This window comes from Passer montanus, unplaced genomic scaffold, assembly GCF_014805655.1.
Source record: "Passer montanus isolate IOZ18808 unplaced genomic scaffold, ASM1480565v1 scaffold7, whole genome shotgun sequence".
Lineage (NCBI taxonomy): Eukaryota > Metazoa > Chordata > Aves > Passeriformes > Passeridae > Passer > Passer montanus.
Window position 1 is genome coordinate 12,891,200 of NW_024372147.1, and position 21,527 is coordinate 12,912,726.

At 37.0% G+C, this 21,527-nt stretch overlaps 1 protein-coding gene across 3 annotated transcripts in view; it reads left to right on the forward strand.

The window, feature by feature from the left end:
* The window catches only part of RFX3 (regulatory factor X3), a 106,611-nt gene that overhangs the window by 18,811 nt on the left and 66,273 nt on the right, over positions 1–21,527 (forward strand). Inside the window, exon 1 of one of the 3 annotated variants that reach the window (XM_039729674.1) lies at positions 14,033–14,329. The exons of 1 other annotated variant lie outside the window; for it this stretch is intronic. In XM_039729674.1, coding sequence (XP_039585608.1) covers positions 14,107–14,329 — 223 coding nt within the window. In that variant the 5' untranslated portion in view covers positions 14,033–14,106. Of the gene's footprint in view, positions 1–14,032; positions 14,330–21,527 lie in introns of those variants that run through there. One more of the 3 variants, XM_039729673.1, reaches the window with a different exon arrangement.

Sequence of the window (21,527 nt, forward strand, 5' to 3'; positions counted from 1 at the left end):
TGAACCTCTTTGCAAAATGAAAGTAGTTTTGAAAATTGAGGTACCAAGACCCAGACAAGGTGCTTAAAATGAGAGACTTTGATGTCTAGTAGTTTGGAACATTGGAGAAAACAAAGAAACGTTGAATTAGTTGTTAACAAAAAAGAGTATTTAGTAACTAGTTTACATTGCTTTTAAATCCCAACTTCTTTTATTAATTGACCTGTACTGGATCTTCACAAAAACCCCTAGCTGTACTGATATACGTATTGTTTAGAAAAGTTAGGAAATACCTTGTCAGTATACTGTTAAAAGGTAATGAATAAAACTGATTAACAGATTTGTTTCATGGCACTAATCTGTCAGTATTTCAGGGCTTGTTATATGTGAAAGGCAGAAATATATGGATAAGCAAGTGACTTGGAATGAGACAGAAATAATCTTGTTAAATAGTAATAGTTGCAATTCTAGATGATTACCTTTCAGTTTTAATGTTTTGACCTGGCTAACAGTTGAAAATTGTAACACTGGTTCTTAAATAAATATGTAGATTAACACTAGGGTAACACCTCTTTTCAGTTCCTGTATCTGGTTTTGGTGTTGAAGTGTCACTATAGTAAAGGCCAGTTACCTTAACAAAAAGGACAAATTAGTTATTTGTAATATGCTGTATTCCATTAATATGGCATTCTTTGTTTTCTGAATAGATGAAAAATGCTCTAAGAGTATAAAACATTCATCTTCAGTTACTGATAACAGGGCCAACTCTGAGGGCTGTACAGGATTGAAGAAAAAATAGAAAATTAGACATTTGGAAGTTAGAGACTTGAGATACTTCACTGGATTTTAATGTTTCATTGTGTTCAGATGTTTATCAGTAGTGTTTTATCTCAGGAATTTTTAAAACTGAATTCTGAAAAAAGCCTTTTATTTTTAGTGGACCTTTTAGGTCTGACTATAGATGGTATTCTCCGTTTTAGTTAATCTCAGCATTTTGATAGAATTATAGAATGTTAAGGGATTTGAAGGGACCTTAATGACTGTCTTGTTCCAACTCCCCTGCCAGGAGGTAGGGACCTCCCACTAGACCAGGTTGCTTAAGGCCTTATTCAGCCTGGCCTTGAACATTGCCACGGTTGGGGCATCCATAACTTCTCTGGGCAACCTGTTCCAGTGTCTCATCAACCTCACAGTAAAGAATTTCTTACTGAGTTTTTCCTCATTTGACACTAGAATTTGCATGGTGAAGGGTATTAGCATGGTGTCAGAGACATATTTTGGATATAATAAATGAAACAAGATGCTTTTATGTGATTGTATTCAAAAATTGAGTTCTTTGAATTGTGAGTTAAGCAGTAGTCTGAACAACATTCTGAATTTGTATTATGTTTGTAATTTGGACTATCCACCCATTTAAACTCTTGAATTTTAAAGCTTAAAAAATTATTTAGGAGTGTAATCTAATCTGAGTCTGACATCTGAGCAAAAGCATTTGACTAGCATTTGTGGATTGCTAAATAATTTTGTGCTCTACAGAGGTATTTATGTGGTAACATAACTACTGCCACAGCTGGAGAGCTAGGAGAGTTTGAAGGGTTTAGCAAAATTAGAGGTTTGTAACTTAGAATAAAATTAAAATCTGGTAATGAAATCATAGCTAGGAGATAGAAAGAAGAAATTTAAAAAATACAGGAACATAACTTTTATAGCATTCATAGATTATGACTGTTAAAGGTATCTTTATTGAGAATTGTTTTGTATAGTACAGTTGTGATATTTTCAAACAAGTCTCAAGCATTTTAATCTTACATTGTAATGATAGTATCTAGTATTTATTATGGCAAATACCTATTCTTAAATCATGTACATTACAATCAGAATTCTTGTAAGAATTTACTTTCCAGAAGTGCAGTCATTAACTTTGTTCAGCTCCCTGTGCTCCTTCTCCTACATAGCTGTATTACTATATGTTGTATTAGTGCTTGCTTTTACTTTTGGACCAGAGATGTTGCTTAGAATAGATAGTTACTGATATTGTTCTTGTTGGGCAAACACTAATAACTGGATTTGCATGTTAAGGCTTCTACTTCATCCAGACCTGACCTATCAGGCTGCTTGCCTCAGAGTGTAAAAAGCCCCAAAATCCCTTTTTCATTCAGATCAAAAGAGCAGAGGTTAGATATTGGACTCTGTGCCAGATATTATAGTGATGAGCGTTTTTTTGCTTCCTGTGCTTTTAGGGGAGTTCAAGAGAAACTTACATCTGGAAAGGATGCTTTGCATTTCTTTGAGCTTGCAATTTTTATGAAAGAGAAAAAAAACTATTGAATATAATAACTAAAAACTGGGAGGACAGAAAACCGATTCTAGGGTCTTGTAGCATGTAATAATGGAAAATCTTGAGGAACAAAATGGAAGGTGAGCTAAAAACCAATTTTATTTATTTATTTTTAACTGTAAGGATATGTAATTCTAGGAAATTCATTCAAGTGTTTGGAAATGTAAAAAGAAAGGCTGGGAGGAAGTAGGTCTCTGAAGTTCAAAGGACAATAGAGAGCAAGAAGTTTGGAAAAAAATCTGTGTAGTCCATTGGGCTGTACATTTATCCTCCTACTGAATTACCCTGAAACGTAATGCATTGTGGCGTGGCATGGCATGGAGCGTTTAATGCTATTTTGTTTTAATTAGTGCTGTTGATATGCAAATTTATTTTTAGAATTTTTCATGTAATGTAAACATTCTATTCTCATATTGACTTATTGTAAGAACAATTACACTACAGTTTAGTATAAGATGTCAAAACAATTATTTTTTTGTTTAACATCTATGAGTTGAAAACTGTAGTTTGGAATAATTGACCAGATACCAATTCTGAAGCAAACACCTAATATGCTTTCTATTTATTTTTGTAGTGATGTCTTTCTTTTCTCAATACACTAACTATGACTAAAATAACAAATATAAGCAATAATGTTGGTTTATGTAGTGTTAATGAAATTCTGTGTAAAATTACAAGATGTTTAAAAATGTAGAATTTTTTTAATGGGAAAAGAAACAGGCTGAAATAGTGAATGCTTCCAAGCAAAAAGCTATATTAGCATTAAATGTAATTCTTGTGTGGAGGACTACGAGATCTAACTAACTTTTTGGACTTAACTGCTATTTATATGCTACTGGGGCACGTATTATATTCTTACATAAATTTACCCATGTACAATATTCACTCTTTGATCGTATACTGTTATTTATGCCACATTTATCTGCCAAGAAGAGTGAAGAATGTCAATGAGATGTTTTTCTGCTTAATTAAATACTTAACACCCAGCTTAATAGGTCTACATCACATAAACATAGCTGTTAATCAGATATAAGTACAGAATGCTGTTTGTGCATTGGACCTGAACTGGTGTGTTCAGCATCTCTCTTTTTGATACACCCTTGAAGATTTTAAAGTTATTTGGTATTGGTAAAAAAGGTGTAGGAAGCTATTGTGCAGAATTTCTGGGAATCAGACCTGCTTTTATCTAGAAACGACAAAGATGATCTTTGATGGTGACCTTTTGAAGAGAGAGAATGGAATTTTCATGTTATGAAATTTATGCCTGTATATATGAGAGTTGTGTATTTTTATATTTCTGGAAAGTAATTCTTCAGAATGCTCATGGTTTTTTTTTTGGTTTTTTTTTTTTTTGTTTGTTTGGTTTTTTTTTTGCAAGGGTTTCATTATTGGAAAATTCCAAGCTGCCTAAGATTTACAGATTTTCTTAGGTATTTTCCTATGTTTCTGACAATTGAGAATCTAAGATTTCTGTGGTATTCTGAGAAAAAAATATTATTTTGCCATTTTTCTTCCAAATGCATTTTGTCTTGTAATAAATAGGAGAGCATCTAAATAGTATTGCTAAATATTACATACAACTTCACATTTATACTTTCATGTACTAGTTCTTTGTGTTTCATTTGTCTCATGTTTTTAATAGAATTTTTGACTGTTCTGGAAGTGCTGACTATGATCATACAATCTTAAATGTAGCCCTTGGGCTACATTTCATATTTCATACCTTAGTTATTGATGAGGAAGCTATCATTAAGGACTTTTCTTTTAAGAAATTTACAGATATAGTGTGTGAATTGCTGTCTCTCATTATTTAATTTTTGAAGCATAGTAGAATAAAAAGCCCAGTGTTTGAAACTTGGTAATTTCTAGGTCTTTCTAGAAGCACAGAAATTTTCTGTTACAGTCATTGAAGGTGCTGACCTATAAAGCAAATCTTATTTCAATTTTCTCTTACTTGATCATGGAATATAACTACCAAGCCAAAATCGTGAGTAGCATGAAGTTATTCATGCCTTGAGATAATACGCCATTCAGTTTTTAAATGAATATGAGAATAATGATGATACCATCTTACAGTCATTTACCTCATTGAAATAAAATATATTAAGCCTCTAATCATTAGATAAATAATACTGCAATTGCTTGAAATCTCAGTAGCTAGGCCTGTTTTTTTCTTTTCTGTACTGTAGAAGACAGTATCTTTTGAACTTGAGGGTGTTTTGACATAACAAATGTGACATTAAAATCAGTGTAGTTCCTTTGAATAATTATTTGGTATGGCAGTGCTCATATAAAAGTGGCAAATGTAGGATATATCTGGTGTTGTTATTTCAAAATAATACTAATTTATAAGTGCAGTAATGCTCACTGTAAAAACATAATGTTATCAGTTCAGACATACATCAGTTCTTTTAAAAGGTTTCAGTTCCTTAATGCGTTTGACTAGGTAATTTTATCAAAATTTATTAACATGCCAATTGTGTCATGTATTTGAGTTTGGGAGAAGGGGGGAAGGGGATATTCCCAAATGAATTCTAGTACTGTTCAGCTTTCTTTGATATTGTTGTTTTTAATATCTGAAATAAAACCATTGTAGTGTTGAAAAAATATCTTTTACCGGGTAATGATGCCTTAAATGTGGAGAGTTTGACTCCTGGCTTGTACTGTTAGTCACTTCTGACTGCACACTACACTTCTTTCTTGCACTTCTCACTGCCATTCTGTATTTCTTCTTAAGTATGTGAGACAGATGGGTAATGAGAAAATCAAGTAGTTTAATTTTGAGATGAATCAACAAAATATCAAACTATAGCTGTATGACTAAAACCATTGACTGTGATGTCACAGTCTTGCATACCCTGCAGTGAGTTTGGTTACAAGGGAGCAGCTGATCACTGTGAAAAATAAGTTGCTGTCAGTACTCTCTCTGGGAATTATTTTCATAAATTGTTTTCATAAAAATGAAAATGTGTGGAAGGGAGAATAGGGAATTGAAATATCCAGATAGAAACTGAAAATGAGTTCTCTACATGCAATTTGGGGCAGATTTGGTAGAAAAGGACAATGGTAAAAGGCAAGTACCAAGGTACTTCACCTTGGTCTTTATTGGTAAGATCTGCCTTCGGGTGTTGCAGGTACCAGTAGAAAACTTGTGCATCATGGAAGGTTTTCCCTCTGTGGAGGAATGTCAGGTTAGGATGATTTAAACAAACAGGACATATAAATTTCCATTGGTTCAGGGAAAATGCACACAGAAATGCTGAGGGAGCTCACCAATGCTACCAGGAGATCGCTCTTGATTGTTTGAAAGGTCATGGTGGTCAGGGGATGTTCTAGATGTGGGGCTGGGGATATGTGTTTTCACTACATTTTTGATCCATGCTTCTGTCTGCAGACAATTACCACAGAAATACAGTTGTTTTATGTATATTTTTACTAAAAGTAACTGCACATTCTTCCACATGTATTACTCCATTTTATTAAACCTTTTTTTGTTTTTCAAATTAATAGATTTCTATGTAGTGTTCACTTTTGCTTAGGATTATATTTTCTTTCTTGGTAGAATACTGACTAAAAACCGATACTAGCACTAGATAATTGAGCTATTCAGCTACCACTTTTGGAAAATTTATTCGGAATGCAACATGATATGATTTAGTTAAAATGCTTTCAGTGCTGTTTTGCTATCTGGTTTATTAAAGATTGCCGCTCCTCCCGGCTAGCTGATGACAGGAGGGGGGGCGGCAGATCCCCCCTCGAGCCCCGTTGAGTCCCAGTTAGCAGTGTTGGCACAGCATAAAACACAGGGCAGCACACGGGTCCCAGGGTAACTTTATTTGATGGTAAAACTTCCCCTCTTCTTCATCCCAGGACCCCAAACTGGGGGCAGACAGTAGTTTATACACAGGAGCAGATCCCAACGGGAGGATACAATCTTTAACAAACCAGGTGAATTGGGAGTAAAAAACAAGGTGGGAAGTACAATGTAAAAACCAACGAAGAATCCCGAGGGAGGAGAACAGTTTCAGTGAACTAATAAAGTCTGGAGAAATACAGAACTGACAGGGAAGTTTCTTGAAAGAAGGAAGGTTCAAAAAGAAACTGGCATCTAATAGCACAAAAAGTGATTAAACTTCTAGGAAAAGGGCAGGAGCAAAAAGGAAACAGCATAAGGAAACTACAAAATTACAAATCAAACAATAAACCTACTAATAAAACAAAAAGACACCACAACAAAAGATGCTTTAGGATAGTATGGCCACTACTAGTAGAAGACTGATGTAAGGAAGTAATTAAAGAATAGAATTGTTCATGTTGAGTTGGATTTCATTAATTTAGTCAGTTAAATACCTTAATTAAAAAAACTATCGAGCTAAATCTGAACTAAATGCCAGACCATAGTGATAGTCTAGATCCTAAAGTAAGTTGCATAGAACTATTCCTTGTTTTTCATTTATGCTGGTCTGGTTAAAAAGATGCCATGTCAACATTCCCATGGCTTTGTCACTGCATAACTTACTATGTGACCTACTGTTTGGCAATGAGCTTATTCCTTGTTATTTGCTTTTAAATGGGAAATCTAATTTTTGCAAATTACACAATTGCTGTCATTGTCTATTGTTCATCTGGGAGTATTTGAATTAATATGATTAGGTATTTGGGAATTGATTTATGGTCATAAACATTAACCAGATCTTATTTCTGTAGGAAATATCTCAGGACTCAATTGTTACAGTCAACAGTTTCAGTCCTACAAATGTGTGAATAATTCATTTTGTGCTGCATATTGCCTTTTCTTGCCTACTGGAAATTACTGCTTCAGAGATAGGAAGGTTGATGAAGAGGATTGGATGGTTGAAATGGCAAAGAGGCATATTAAATATAATGAAAAATAGTGTGTGAAAACAGTACTGAATTTAAAGATTCTCAGCTCTTAGACAAGGATCTTTAGTGCATGGGCCAGGATGCCTGAGAGTTGTTTTGGTTTTTCTAATCTAGAGATTAGATAGGGAATGAAACATCTACTGGATATATTGAGAATTTTCTTCTATGCTTATGTCAGTGAAATATTTAGGACATGCAAAAAACAGTAAATGGCTATATGGAGGTAGATGTTAATTTTGTGTATATTATTACATTTGAGAGCTGAAGAGACTCAGTTCTGCTGCTAGCTCTGAATTCAGCCCTCTAACAAGATCAATATAATCACTCATTTATCACCTATTATAGGGTTGAATTCTAAACATTCTAAAAAGGGGTGAGAAAAACAAGAGGATTAGGACATTAGTTGCATTTTGAAGAAACTGGTTAACATCACCTGAGATTTATTTATCACATTGTACAGCACACGCCTTCTGTAATGATTTTGCACTTTTCCAAATCAGTAAATCTACTCAAGCAGCATAATAAGCCACCACAATTTGTACTAAAATGAAGTTAGTAAGCAGCCAAAGTAGAGTTTCCATGGACTAGAATTTCTAGGATTAGCTGTAGCTTAGCAACATTCTTAGTGTATTAATGTCTGTGTAATTCACATGTTCATAATGGTATTTCAGAAGCTAATGTAATTAAGGTAATATTTGAATTTCATATTCATTCATGACTGTAACATAATAGAGCTACATTGTTTTATCAGTTTATCTTCAATTATACTATTGGAGTTTGCCTAATAACATCTTCATTAACTGAATTTTAAAAAGTAAGTTTCATCAGTTCAGTCACTGTAGGGGAATTCTTAAAGTGGTACGTTAACTTAATGGTCAGATAAATATGATCTAGTATGAGAGAGATAACTAATCAAAGCATTTAAAATGACATGTGGGTAAGAAAGATCATGCCGGTGATTATATTTTAATCTTCCATTACATTTCATTAATTTTAGATGTTTCATGTTTTAAAAAAATTTCTGCATACTACAAGAAGAAAGATCAAAAAAAAGCAAAATTAAATAAATATCATATGGTTTCAAATTCTCTGTAGGTATCAGTCTGTATCAGTAGTCATGAGAAGACGGGAAAAAATTAGGTTATGGATTTCTTTCAGGCATGCATTTGGAGTTAAAAACCATCAGGTGTGTGCAGTATTTCTAGTGGGTGCTTGTCATAAAACAAGGATTGGTGTCTCAGCCTATTTTCAAATATCTCTACAGTAGCTAATTTTATTTTTATGCACTTGGCATTTAAGATTTCAGTAAGTTTAAAGACTTCAACTTCTATGCCATTAACTGTTTAAGTCTGATTATGTAAATAACTGTTTTGCTTTCTTTATACTGCTTCTGTAGTTACGTCATTTAGATACTATGGCAGTAGTGGTGATGGGTATCATAGTTAGGAAGTGTTAATTTCTTATGTCTCGGGTTTTCTTTGACCTTGCTTGAAAACATGCAGACCCCTGTCCTGGTTATTTTTTTAGTGGAACTGGAATACCACTATACCAATGCTAAACTGGCACAACAACTAGACAGCAGTCACTGTAATAAAGATTTTTCAGAACCTTGGAGTACATGAACAAGTTTTTTTTTAACTTAAGGGTAAGACAGAACACATTTTGGGAAAGAGCAATGCTTACTAAACTAGTATCTCTAGATACTAGTTATTGTAGAAAATGTATAGGAAGTATTCTTAAAACTGTGCATTATAATATACTATTTACCTAACTTTCCACACTATAAAGAATGTGTAAGGGAGCCATGTGAAAAAATCAGTATAGTACCTCATTGTTACACCTTGTGTGTGTGTGTCTTTTCTGCCACCCTGTGGGCCTATTTATTTTTTTTCTAGAATGAGTTCTTCCTTTGTTTCCTGGAGAGGAACAGTTATGGTTTTTCTTACATGGATTTTTATGCAGTTGTTTTCTACCATTTTTGTTTTCGGAGCTGAAGTTGAACAAAACTCCTCCTAATGTCTTAAATTCAGCATGAACTCTCCTAGGAACCTGATCACTTCAGTTTCTACTATCAATGACTGGAATTTCTCAAGATTCTAGCAACATGTTTTTTCTTCACCTCATTTCATAGCACATGGTGTCAATTTAAGAAAAACGATGTTAAAAATGGCCAGGAGTTTCAATTTTCAGATTGACAATGTGGTCTCTTCCTCTACTTGGACGCCATTCTGTATGGACAGTTGACTGTTACAGCAGTTTGTAAATGGAAGATGTTTTTGGAAAATCATATTTTGTGCAGGTGAATCAATGAGTTTGTGATAGCAGACACGAAGGAAGATAAAGCCAAAGGTGAGGCCTTGACTATAGCATGGAGGATTGAGAAAGCATGTTGTAATAAGCATGTGCTATAGATGGAGATGGAAAAGCAACAAGGCATTCACTACAAGAACAGGGAAGGAAAAGTTTGAGAATGATTGCAGCACAGATAGGTTTCCATAAAAGATAGTAATTTTTAGTTTTTGAAAAATATGTAGTAAAAACTAAGATTTCATGAAAGCTTTAGAGGCAGTGACTTCTGTACATTAAACAGTTAGAAAAATGAGGAAAGAAAGTACACTTTTCATTCTTTTCTTACTGTATGTTCACCACCCCTTCCTTTGCCCTTGCCTTCTCCCCTTTTCTGCTTTTTTTTCTTATACTTTGCCAGACAAGAAACTGTGATAGAAGAATGCAGTGAAAGAAGAGAGTTTTAAAGCTGTCACTTTGTTTAAGTGTCCTTAAAATACATCCTTTAAAAACACTTTAGGTTTCTCTTTGAATATGAAATTAAATAAAAATTGCAGTATTTTCCATTTTTTTGTGGAATAAAAAATATCCAGCCTTTCTAGTCTAAAGGTTGAAAAATGCCACATAAAGTTTAAATTTGCAACCATTATTCTTGCTGTGATTTTTAAATTATTTTTTTTATACAGAGTGATTATTTACAATAAAATTCTAGATATTATAATAAAAAAGAATATATTTGCTTTATATATCAAATGCATAATTAAAATAATACAGGGAATTGTTTATTAAAAATAAATTGTTCTAGTTTTTATGCCTGATGTGTTCACTCTTTTGTAGAGACTTATTGTTTTGTAATAACATCCCAGTTTCCAGAAAGGAGAAAGGGCAGGGGCGGAATGAAGTTTGAATGTAAAATATATTTTAGCTTCTCCAAAGCTTATGTTGACATAAACAGGTCTAGGTCTTTATGGTTGGGGTTTGCAGTTAATTAGCTTTCTCTTCCTTAACAAACAAAGCAAATGGAGTCACAAGACATTTGTTACATTTTCTGTCACTCTAATAATAATTTATGGATTTAACTGATGCAGGTTCTTCAGTTGTTTTTAGTGCTAACCTTCCTACATTACATATAATAGAAGTGATACGTAAAAGTTCCAAAACGTATGTGTTGCAAGAGAAAGCATTATTGACAGCTGCATTCCTTTCTACAGAAAAAAAAAAACAAATGTGTGGTGGAGCATAAGGAATGTCCTAAATGTATAAACCTTAACACTTCAAGTTTCAGAAGTTAGCTTTGAAAAATGATTGCTACTTTAGATTGCTTTTAGTATGGAAACAGTTGTTTAAATATTACTTTGAAAACAGTGTTTTGTTGATTTTAGTTGGTTTGGTTGTTTTTTTTTGTTTGTTTGTTTGTGGTTTTGTTTTTTTTTTGGTCAGCAGTATCGGTAATGGAAATTACGGAGAAATAAAAATTTATCTTATACTCTGAAATAACATTTTACCCCATTTGAAATAAACCAATGTCAAAACTGTCAAATCCAAATAGGTAAAGTGGAAGACACAGGAAAAGAAACTAATATGCTAAAAACATACTGTTTTAATGGGAAATAATGTAGGACTTGTGGTTATATTTTGTGAGAGATGGTTATGAACTACAAAAATGTGTTTTTCTAAATGGAAGGCTTATCTCTAGTATCTGTCATGTCTGTTGAAAAGGAAAGAAGATCCAGAAATAAGGGTGTTAATCTGGAAACTTGCAGTCTGTTCTGTGTGTTGCAAATTCTGTGTGTGTGGTCCAGAATTAATTGTTTACACCCACATACCTGAAGGTGTTCACAAATCTAATTCTTCTTAGCTGGTCCTTAGTCAGAGTTTCTAAGTATTAAGGGGTTTTTTTGGTTGTAATATTTTTTTTTCTTTTTTTTCCTCAAAAGTGTGAGATTTTTTTGATGTATTGAGGTTTAGCGCCTTGAATTTGTTGTGGAATTTAAAAGGAAATGTCTAGGACTTAAGAGATACCTGTCTTGACTTATCTTTTTTATTTTTTTACTACTTTTTATATGGACTATTTTTCAATTGGACTGAAGAGCTTTTATCTGAGGAAAAGAATATATTGGTATAAAATTGACATATCCTAATCATCAGAGAAGAAATGAGGCTAAATTGAGTGCTAAAATTGTTTAGCATCTATCAGTCTCCAGAAAAATGTTTTGGAACTCAAGTGGTTTTTTCTTTATCTTACACATTTACTTCACAAAGATTGATCCTTATCATTTGTCAACGCAAGAATGTAAATTGCTAAAGTAATTTAAAAGGAGATTGATTTCCTGATGGCTTTTAGTCACTACCAACCACTATCTGCAAACCAGTCCTTGCAGTTGTGTATCTCCCAAAAGCTTGCTGAGGTGTACTGTGTTCCATCCTCTAGGTCGTTAATGAAGACATTAAACAGTATGGATCCTTGCAACTGGACTGGCCACCTGCTGAACTTTGTGCCACTGGTCACAACCCTCTCTTGTTAAATTCTGTTCAGAACTCTTTTGAAATGTGGGTATCAGCAAATACTTGTTTCAGAACTTCACAGACTTTAGTATGCATGCTTTCTAGTCCTAAGAAGTCACAAGTGGAGCAGGCTCTCTCTTGGGCCTCAATGTTGCACTTGTATGCTTAAAGAAAAAGACTCACAGGACATACTCGAAGTTTTGTGGGCCCTGGTTCACAGACTGTTTCATAAGGGTTGCATTACAGGTATTGCTGTGAAATTCTTACTATGTGTGTTAGGCTGATTATAATAATAATTCCTGGTTTTTTGCAAATCTCATATTTCAGCAACATTTTTTTATTTTCCTGTAATGATGGTTACATTCCAGATGACACTATAGTACCAGGTTTCAGGTGCATCCCAAAGTAACTGTATTGTGGTTTTGAGCAGGAAAGGAGGGGAGGATACTAAATCTTTGGGACTTTTTGACACATAAGACTGTAATTTTCCAAATCTATTTTTTAAATAGATTAGATTCAATCCATTCATTTACTTTCACTTTTCTTGCCTTGTGCTTTCATCAGTAGTAGTATTCTTCCCTTGGCCTTTATGTTGTATTATTAATTTATTAGCTAATATTCTAATTTACTTAAAATAATGAGTGAAATTACATAAATCCTCTTCAACTTCCCTTATTTCTTATTTTCAAGCTCTGTCTACAGCATGTGGCAATAAATGGCAAATTGGCATGGGTTTTAACTTTGAAAACAATTAATCTCAATAAATTGCTGGTAGTGACCAAATATCCTATAAATCTGATGACAGAATCAGCTCTTAAGCTATTATATTTTATTGAGGTTTTATTGTGCTTTTGTGAAGACCACTTCATGTTCTCTGGTCCGTGAGACATGTTGCAGATGGTACAGTTGCTATTTGTCTTGTTTCAGAGTCTGTGTTTGTTACTAGTTATTACCTTCTTCCATTTTGTCAACTGGTTTCTGGCTCTAATAAAATAGGGCTTCAAATAATGTGCTGCTTATCCTAAACTAAGACACAACTGAATTTTCTAAGAATTTGCTTATCATGAAGAAACATCAACATTCATGCAAAAGTTAGACAATAACTTTGAAGACTGAAATGATGAAGTGCTAATATATTGTGACTTTGATGTAATATATTAACTCCTGAATGTATTCTTATCTGACATTTATTGCAGAGTATGCTAACAGTAACAGCTTAATTTATGACAGCTTGATAAAGGAAGTAAACCCTTATTTACTTGAGGTCATATTCAGCTTTTGCACTTTGTGTACTACTTGTGTACATATTTATCTTAAAATCATCCTTTTCTTCAGTGATACATATCTCTTGGGATTTTCTTGTTGTTTGTTCTTGGGTTTTTTCCTTTTACTTGCTTAGATATATCTAGAAACTTACTAGCAACAAAATCCATCTTCTTGTTAACCTATGCAGGTTGTCTGTATAAGACAATCTAATAAATGGCAAGGAACATTGATGTAAAAAAAAAAAAGGAAAAAAATGAACTGTGGTTTTGGAATGCAATTTGTTACAATATCTGCAGCACATAGGAAGTTCTCTTAAGAAGACAAGACTGAAATTCTTGAAAATATTAACATGCCCCCTAAAAACTATCACAGCTTTAGCTCACTCCTCCTTTTTGCCCCTGGGAGCCACCACGACTCATTTTAAAAGACGCGGAATATCATGGTTGGACCCCAGGTGGGAACTAAGCACTATGAAGCCTCTCACTCACTCCCCTCGCCCAACTACTGCCTCCTCGCACCCATCCACTGCGGGGGAGAAAAGTTAAACTTCATCGGTTAAGGCAAAAACACTTTAATAATTTAAACAAAGTGTAATTCACTAGTAACGAAAAAGAGCGTCCACTATTCCAAGGGGTTGGGTTGTAAGAGACGCGTGCTCCAGGAGGCTCTGGGTGTTGATTCCAGGTGCCTGAGGGCCGCAAGCCGCGCCCCCCGCATGTGCAAGAGGATGGCAGGTCCCCGGCAGGGCGGGTCGAGCGCTGCCCCGCAGCCTATCGGGCAGAGGTGTCAGAGGCTGCTGGAGCTCTCCCTCCGTCCGCTGGCGGCCGCCCCCTTCTCCTGGCAGCGGGATGGCGCTGGGGCCGCGGGCGCAGCCGGTAGCGCCAGCGCGGGGCCGCGCGGAGCGCGCTGTGCGCGGCCGCGGCGCTCTGCTGGCAGCCGGGCGGGCCGAGCACGTACTCCTGGTAGTCGTCGTCCGCCCGGACCGTGTGCAGGATGCGGCCGAAGCGCTGCCTGCAGAGCGGGCAGTGGGCGCGCAGGGCGGCCCACTGCCGGATGCAGGCGAAGCAGAAGGTGTGCAGGCAGGTGTCCACGTGCGCCGCGTTGTCCAGGTCGCCCAGGCAGATGGGGCACAGCCCGGCTGCCGCTGCCTCCCGCGGGGCCCCGCTGGAGGCGGCCGGCGCGGCGGAGCCGCTGTCCTGCAGAGCCTCCGCGGTCCCGCCCGCCATGGGCTGCCGAGAGCCGGGCCGGGTGCCGCGGCTTCTGTGGCGCCGGGAAGCGGGCAGCGGAGAAGGCCCCGGAGCGTGGGCAGAGACGGGAGACAGGGGCCTCCCGAAGGGCCTCGGTGTGGGGCAGAGAGGGGAGACGGGCCTCCCAAAGGGTCTCCCTGCAGGAAAAGGAGACTTTACTGGAAAATGACCGAGCAGCCCCTCAGCTGCCTTCGACACCTGCCTGCCCCTCCGTTTCGCCAGGCAAGCTGCCCCCCATTGCAGGAGAAATCTCCCTTCCACACTCTTCCCACAGGCAGTGGGACTCAGCTGGCCCGGGTACCTGCGGGAGGAGGTGGCTGGGAGCCCTCGGGGATGCCAAGAGCCACAGCGCACTCTCAGGAGCCAGGACCAAATGCACTGGCTACTGAAGTGCTGTGAGTTTATGGCTGTTCGTCCCTCAGTGATAACACATAATTCTCTGGGCCTGCACCACAACCCGCACCTGGGGAGGACAGTAAACACCCCGGAAGGGTGAAAACCTTTGAATCACAGGATGTTTATCATGTTGTGGTGGCTTTTTGAGCTGAGATAAGCCTGAGTCTCTTCAGATCCTGTAATGACTGACTGTTTCCCCTTAGTGTGAGGACTCAGCAACAGGCAGTGCAGGCAGGGAACTGTTGGTCCCTGTGGAGCACTCCGTCTTGGCTCTTCAAAGATCTGTCAGGGGAGAAGGACACCGTTGCTTGTGGTAAGAAAACTTCAGCAGTGGAAAGTAAAGTCTAGAGGCCATCCCTTCTAAACCCCTGCTCAAGCAGGGCCACTTAAGAGACAGTTGCTCTGGTCCATGTGCAGATGGCTTTTGAAAATCTTCATGATGGAGATAGTGCAAGCTGTTCTAGTGGTGTTTCAACCTCGCAGAAAAAAAAAAAAAAGTTTTTCCTGATATTCAATAAGGACCCTCCTCTGTTTCAGTCATAGGCTGCAGAATGGATATCTGCTCCATTGTGGACCTCTCTGGGTTTCAGGGGTGCAAACTGTGTCACCATGTTTTTTTCCACAGGGTTCAGGAATCTCTGTTCCAGCACCTGAATCGCCTTCTCCCCCTCCTTCTTCTAGCCTTGATGTCTGCAGGGCTGCTTATCTTTCTCAGGTGCTGTTGAAAGCACCTTTTACCCTGTCTAGATTATGTTATCACAGGGGCACTGCCACCACTGGTGTTCAGCTCAGCTTTGGTCAGCAGTGAGTCTGTCTTGGAAGCAAGTGAAAGTGGCTCTCTTTGACATGGGGGGAGTTTCTGAAAGCTTACCAAAGCCAACCCTGTAGCCCCACTGCTACCCAACTGATACAGGAGCCCAGAATTGGACACAGTATTCCCAAGTGTGGCCTCACCAGTGCTGAGCAGATGCCAGTGATGACCTCCCTTTTCTTGTCTTCAGTACTTTGTGTAATGCTGGGGATTTTTGTAGCAAAATACAAACTAGCTTCTTTCAAGGGGGTAAAATTCAGGATGGAACCTGTTGTGCATATACATGTACATATCAATAGTTTAAACATGAAAGTGTTTCCTTGGCACATGAATTGCTCAGGTTACGTGGCATCCAGCTGTAGCAAGGTTAAGTTAAAATATTTGGTGTTTTGAAGATGGTTCTGTTGAGCATATCTGGACTATCTTGGAATTAGTTAGAGACAGCAACTTTAAAAATAACTTTATAAATTTTTTTGTGTTGTTTTTAGATCAGGCGTGTATATGTGTATAGGTTGCTAGTTATTTCTTCTGTCCACTAGTTCAGGAACTTATTTCTGTTTTGTCTGCACAGAACTTCCTGGGTTTTTCTTTTTAATATTTTAGCATTCTGTGTAACGGCTCATTATATTCATGGCATGTAAAATACATGGAATTTATTTATATTTTAAAGCAAATTTCTGGTCCTAGAGCAAAGTCTTAACAGAAAGATTTTAAATTTGTCATATACACCTTGCACTGAGAACTTCAGACACCTTTCCTTTTATTGTGCTGTGTCTTGTTAGGTGGTAGTTGTATAATAGTTTTTTTGTGTGCACCATATCTAAGTGAAAACCATGCAAATGCTGAATTGTTTCTGTTGATACAAAATATGGCACATTTCAAAGTGCAAAACTAATGCATTTTTAAAGGTTTGTGTTAGGTAGGAGTAACATGCAGGTAGTCTTCTGCAGGGTAGAGAACTTTTGTACAGGAGTTTGAGGATAGTGGGAAGGTGTGAGGAGAGATGGGAAGGGAAAGAAGAGAAAAACAGCAGTTCTTGCAAGTATCACAAAACTCAGTTAAGGTTACTGTTGTGGCATCCTCTTATTCTAGGAGATACACCATCTCTCTTCCAGTAAAAAAATTAAAAGAAGGGAAGAATATTTCCTTAATATTTTGTTAGGTGTGGTGTGTGATAACTGCAGCTTGCCCTGGTGTTCTAGATTTGTGTAATTTTTACTTCATAAGGAAATTTCTGTTTTGCCTGAAGTGTTCAAACACTGTAATTGAAAAAAGTAACCAGTATGACTGTCTGCTTCATTGATTAGTAAACAGCCTTGACATTTCAGATGTGAGTAGACCATTTAGATTGTGCTTATTTGCAAATATATTGTGAAAGTATAGAGGATATAGCAGGAGCTGGAACAAAATCTGTCCGTTTTTCAACTCCTGTAAGTATTGCCACCAATGTTATTTTGTATTTGGTGTGAGTTAAACTACATTTTTTGTCTTGCCATCTCAAAGCAATTGAGGTAGTTGTGTCATTGTCTTGATTCACCAAAAATGGAGAATGACTTGGGGGCATACCAGTTTTGGACATTTTAACTGAGTAAGTATTTTAATTATGGGTAGAGCTCTGTGGCCTTCTGGGTTTTTTCTTAGAATGAAGATAAAATAAATATTTAGTTATGTGGGCAGTGTTGTTTACATAGAAATAACAAAATCTAGCAAATCAATGTTGACTCAGTTACAGAGAAAATAAATCTTGCAGTAGGTTGGCACATTTTTCTACTTGGTACCAGAAACTTGGAGTACAATGTACAGAATTAGAGGAAAGCTGCTCTTTACCAGAAGTAAAAAATCAGCTCTTATCTAAGCACTACTGATATAGTCAGTGTGATACCTGCCAGTTCCTCTCAGATATTAAATGTAAATATAATAGCTGCATTGGCGTACGTGCTGTGAACAGTAACACTTCAGCAAACTTGTTTAAAACACAGCTAATTTTGTGGGGTCTGACAGGCAAGTTTTCGTTTGCAATCAAGGAACTTGCCTTTACAATGATTGATAGTTTTTGCTTGCTTTGTTGAACTGTAGTAGTACTACCAGTAATATTTGTCTCTCCGTATGCAAAAGGAGTGAGTAGTTGAGAGCAGCTCAGGCTTTCAGCTCTTCATGCTACAGTTGTTCTAAAGGTACAAAAAAAAAATCAGTACTGATTTGTTTTGTGGGTAATGTAAGGACTATTTGCTGTGAAATTGTAGACAGACTTGGAATATTAGCTCTATAATGATAACACTTTTTTATACTTAAAGGCAGTACATGTTTGTTTATACAGCGTGAGTTCCAAATGTTGGCATCAGGGTCCTTTCTTTCTATGTGAAAAGAAGCCAGCGTAGTAGCACCAGTGTAATTTTTGCAAAGTGAGAAAGAGTTACAGTACAGGATGGATGAGGCCTTAAGGAACAAAAGCTGTAAGAAATTGCAGTAGGAGTTAAACAGTTTTTTCCATAAGGATAATAAGCCTACTGCTGTAATGCTACAAGGATGTGAGCAGTGAAAGAACAAATAATTTTTGTGTCTCTTAGCTGGAGATGGGGAGGTATCATGCTGTAATCCAAGCCAGGCAAATAATAATGTGGTGTATGCTGAAGTTCATTCTTAGTAAGGCAAAGTTTTGTGAACTAGGAAGTATGCTAAGTTATTTCTTACACCTGACCAACCATTCAAATTAAATCTTACTATTTCCACCTGTCAAATGGTGGAGAAATTTGTTTCTTATTTATTTTTTTTTTATCTGAGTGCTGTCTTTTCATCTGTTACTTGTGAAAATTATGTACAGATCCAAGCTCATTCTTAATAATAGGAAATTTTCTTACCTGAAAAACCTGTACCTTTTTTCTTATGTATAGTGTTTTAAACTTCATTTTCCAGTCTGCTTGCATCGTTTTTGGGTTGCGCTATTCTTTTGTCTACAACCACAGTGGATCAGATACAGACTATTGAACCTGGAACCATACTGTCAATAACTGTCTTAGTTTGATTTGAGTTCGTTCTTTCTTGTAGTTAATTTGTCAGTTGCTGCAGCGAGTCAGTATGGGTTTTTTTTCGCTTTTGTATGTACAGACTTCTTCAATGTAAGTGAACCTCTCTGTAGAAAACTAAAACATTCCAGTTTTCCTATCTTTTCCTAAAATCTTTGCTCTTTTGATACCTGGAAGATAGCAGTAGGTAAGCAAGAATGTCTAGTTAAGCTGAATATTGGTTTATAATTTGGTAACTACTGATTTGCTTGATTTTTTCTTCCCCTTATCTGTCTAAGAAGAGATAAATGAGTTATAGGAACAAGGCTGTTAGTTTTTCTTTAGGTTGAATGAAGAAATCTAAGCACTCTGCTTAAGTCTCTGTTTTGTTTTGGTTTTTAATGAAGGTTTAGGTTGTCTTAGAAAAACTACTGGATTACTGATTTACTTGAGAATTATAGTCACTGTGCTACAGCATAAGCATAATCTTTAGCATTTAGAACACAAGTCATCTGGAAATTGGCCACTTCTAAGATTGAGTATGTAGGGAGGCTATCTCAGAGAAATGCTGGTGATCATATTTATTACTAAAAGTATTTGGATGTTTCTGAAGTTGTAAAATTATGTCATGAAATTAAGGAGGCAATTTACCTGTGAGTCCTTCTCCAGGAAATTATATGTATCCAAACTTCTTTTAATAAGGCTGAACAAATCCCTTCTGATCTTCTGGTCTGCCTTTCCTTCCACATCAAATATAATGGCTTTTTTATTTATTTTTCTTTTTTCTTTTTACCCCCTTCTGTGGAATCCAAAGATGGATAGATGGATAGAGCATTTCAGATGGATACAGCATTTCATTACCTCCAGTCTAAAGTCTGGAACTGAGACACTGCTGTTACAGTGAAATCTGTTGGTTGCCTTTACTGCAAGGATATATCAATCTACCGTTCTATGTTCTTTACTCCAGTTGTGTCTAAATACTTAGTAATTTTTTTCATGTTAACACTTAATATGTGTTACAGTGTATTGTTGTTTAGGGAGATCAGAAAGACTCATCTGAAACAAGTTTAAATCATACATAATTAAAGCTATCAGCACAAATAAAATATATGAGAATATTTTTTCTACTACTATTATTAAAATAGAGAGCGCCTAATATGCTGGGATTTTTACCTTTTAAAAATCACAGATATAAATTAAAACATGTTCCACTGTGTGTTCTTTAAACTATGAATGCATGTCTCCTCCATGCATTCATAGGTCCTGCCATGAATCTGTGCCAGCAGGAGCCTAGTGTGGGGTCCCAGCTGCTTTCAGTTATCGATCTACTCCATCTTGGGCTCCTCCATGGACTCAAAGTGGATACCTGCTCTTGCATGGACTCGTCCTTCTGCTCAAGTTCTCACTGCTGTTGCAGCCTGTCCACTACAGCAGCACAGAAAACTGCCACAATGCCAGCTCAGGCACTTTGCCATGGCTGTTTTCAAAGTGCTCTTGGGTACAGCACAGTGAGGTGATCAGCAGCACAGCGCTGCAGTGAGCAGCAAAAGCAACAAGTGGCCACAAATGAGCATTAGTGTCTGATATTCAGTCAGGCAAGCAAGCCCCATGGCAAGCACAGGAGCCTGCTCTTTACTAGCTAAATGGCATTAGCTGTAAATTTGATCTAGTACATTTGAGTCAAATCTGTTGTTATCTTGAACCCTTTGTGCTTCACATTGGCCACCAAAAAGGATTCTTATGAATTAACCCCAGCTGGTAGCTAAGCCCGATGCAGCTATTCACTCTCTTCCCCTGCCACTGGGATTGGGAAGAAAATTGGAAAAGTGAGAAGACTCATGCGTTGACATAAAAACAGTTTAATAGGGAAAGCAAACGCTACACACACAAGCAGAATAAAAACCAAGGAACTAATTCAGTGCATCCTGTCGGCAGGCAGGTGTTCAGCCATCTCCAAGAGAACAGGGCCTTATCACACATAATGGTGACGTGAGAAGGCAAATGCCACTGTTCCAAATGTCCCTCGCTTCCTCCTTCTTCCCCCCACTTTATATGCTGATGTTGCAGGTGTGTCTCCACCCAATCTTCTGTGCACCCCCAGTCTCCTCACCAGCATGGTAGTGTCTAAAGCAAAAAAGGCCTTGGCTCTGTGTAAGCCCTGCTCAGCAATAACAAAAGCAGCTCTATTTTATCAATCCTGTGTTCAGCACAAATCCAACACGTAGTCCCACTTGAACAACTGTGAAGAAAACTAACTCTGTTCCAGCCAAAATTACAGAAATTTTTATTATTTTTTTAAATTTTATTTCTTTTTTTCTTTAATGAATCCTCTTTCAGTAGGAACATAAGCATGAGTAAGAATAATTTAGGATAGGAGGGTAGTTTGGGAAAAAGGCATAAGGATAAGCAAGGCTTGTTTGCCTATGCAGCTGCTAGATGTAGAATGACAGATGTAAATGAGAATTATGAAGTTCATCTGGACACTTTGTGTCCTTATCATCTTCTACATTCCCTACCTATTGGCATCTTAATTCTTTTCTAATTGCATTGCATTTCAGAATTATCTTTCATTCCCAGCACTTCTCCATTTTATGTGGACACCATACCAAGCAGAGTCCCAGTTGCAGCTAAGGTGTGAATTATTGCAGCGATTATTACTGGATAATTTGGGCTGTTCTAATATTTTGAGAGACCCTGATCAAATCTCCAAATTTCAGGGACACATATATGCTCTACTTCTAGTCTGTTACAAGCTAAGAATCAAGCACTAATCAAATACACTGGTCTTTGGGTTTCTTCTAAGGGTTGTCTAT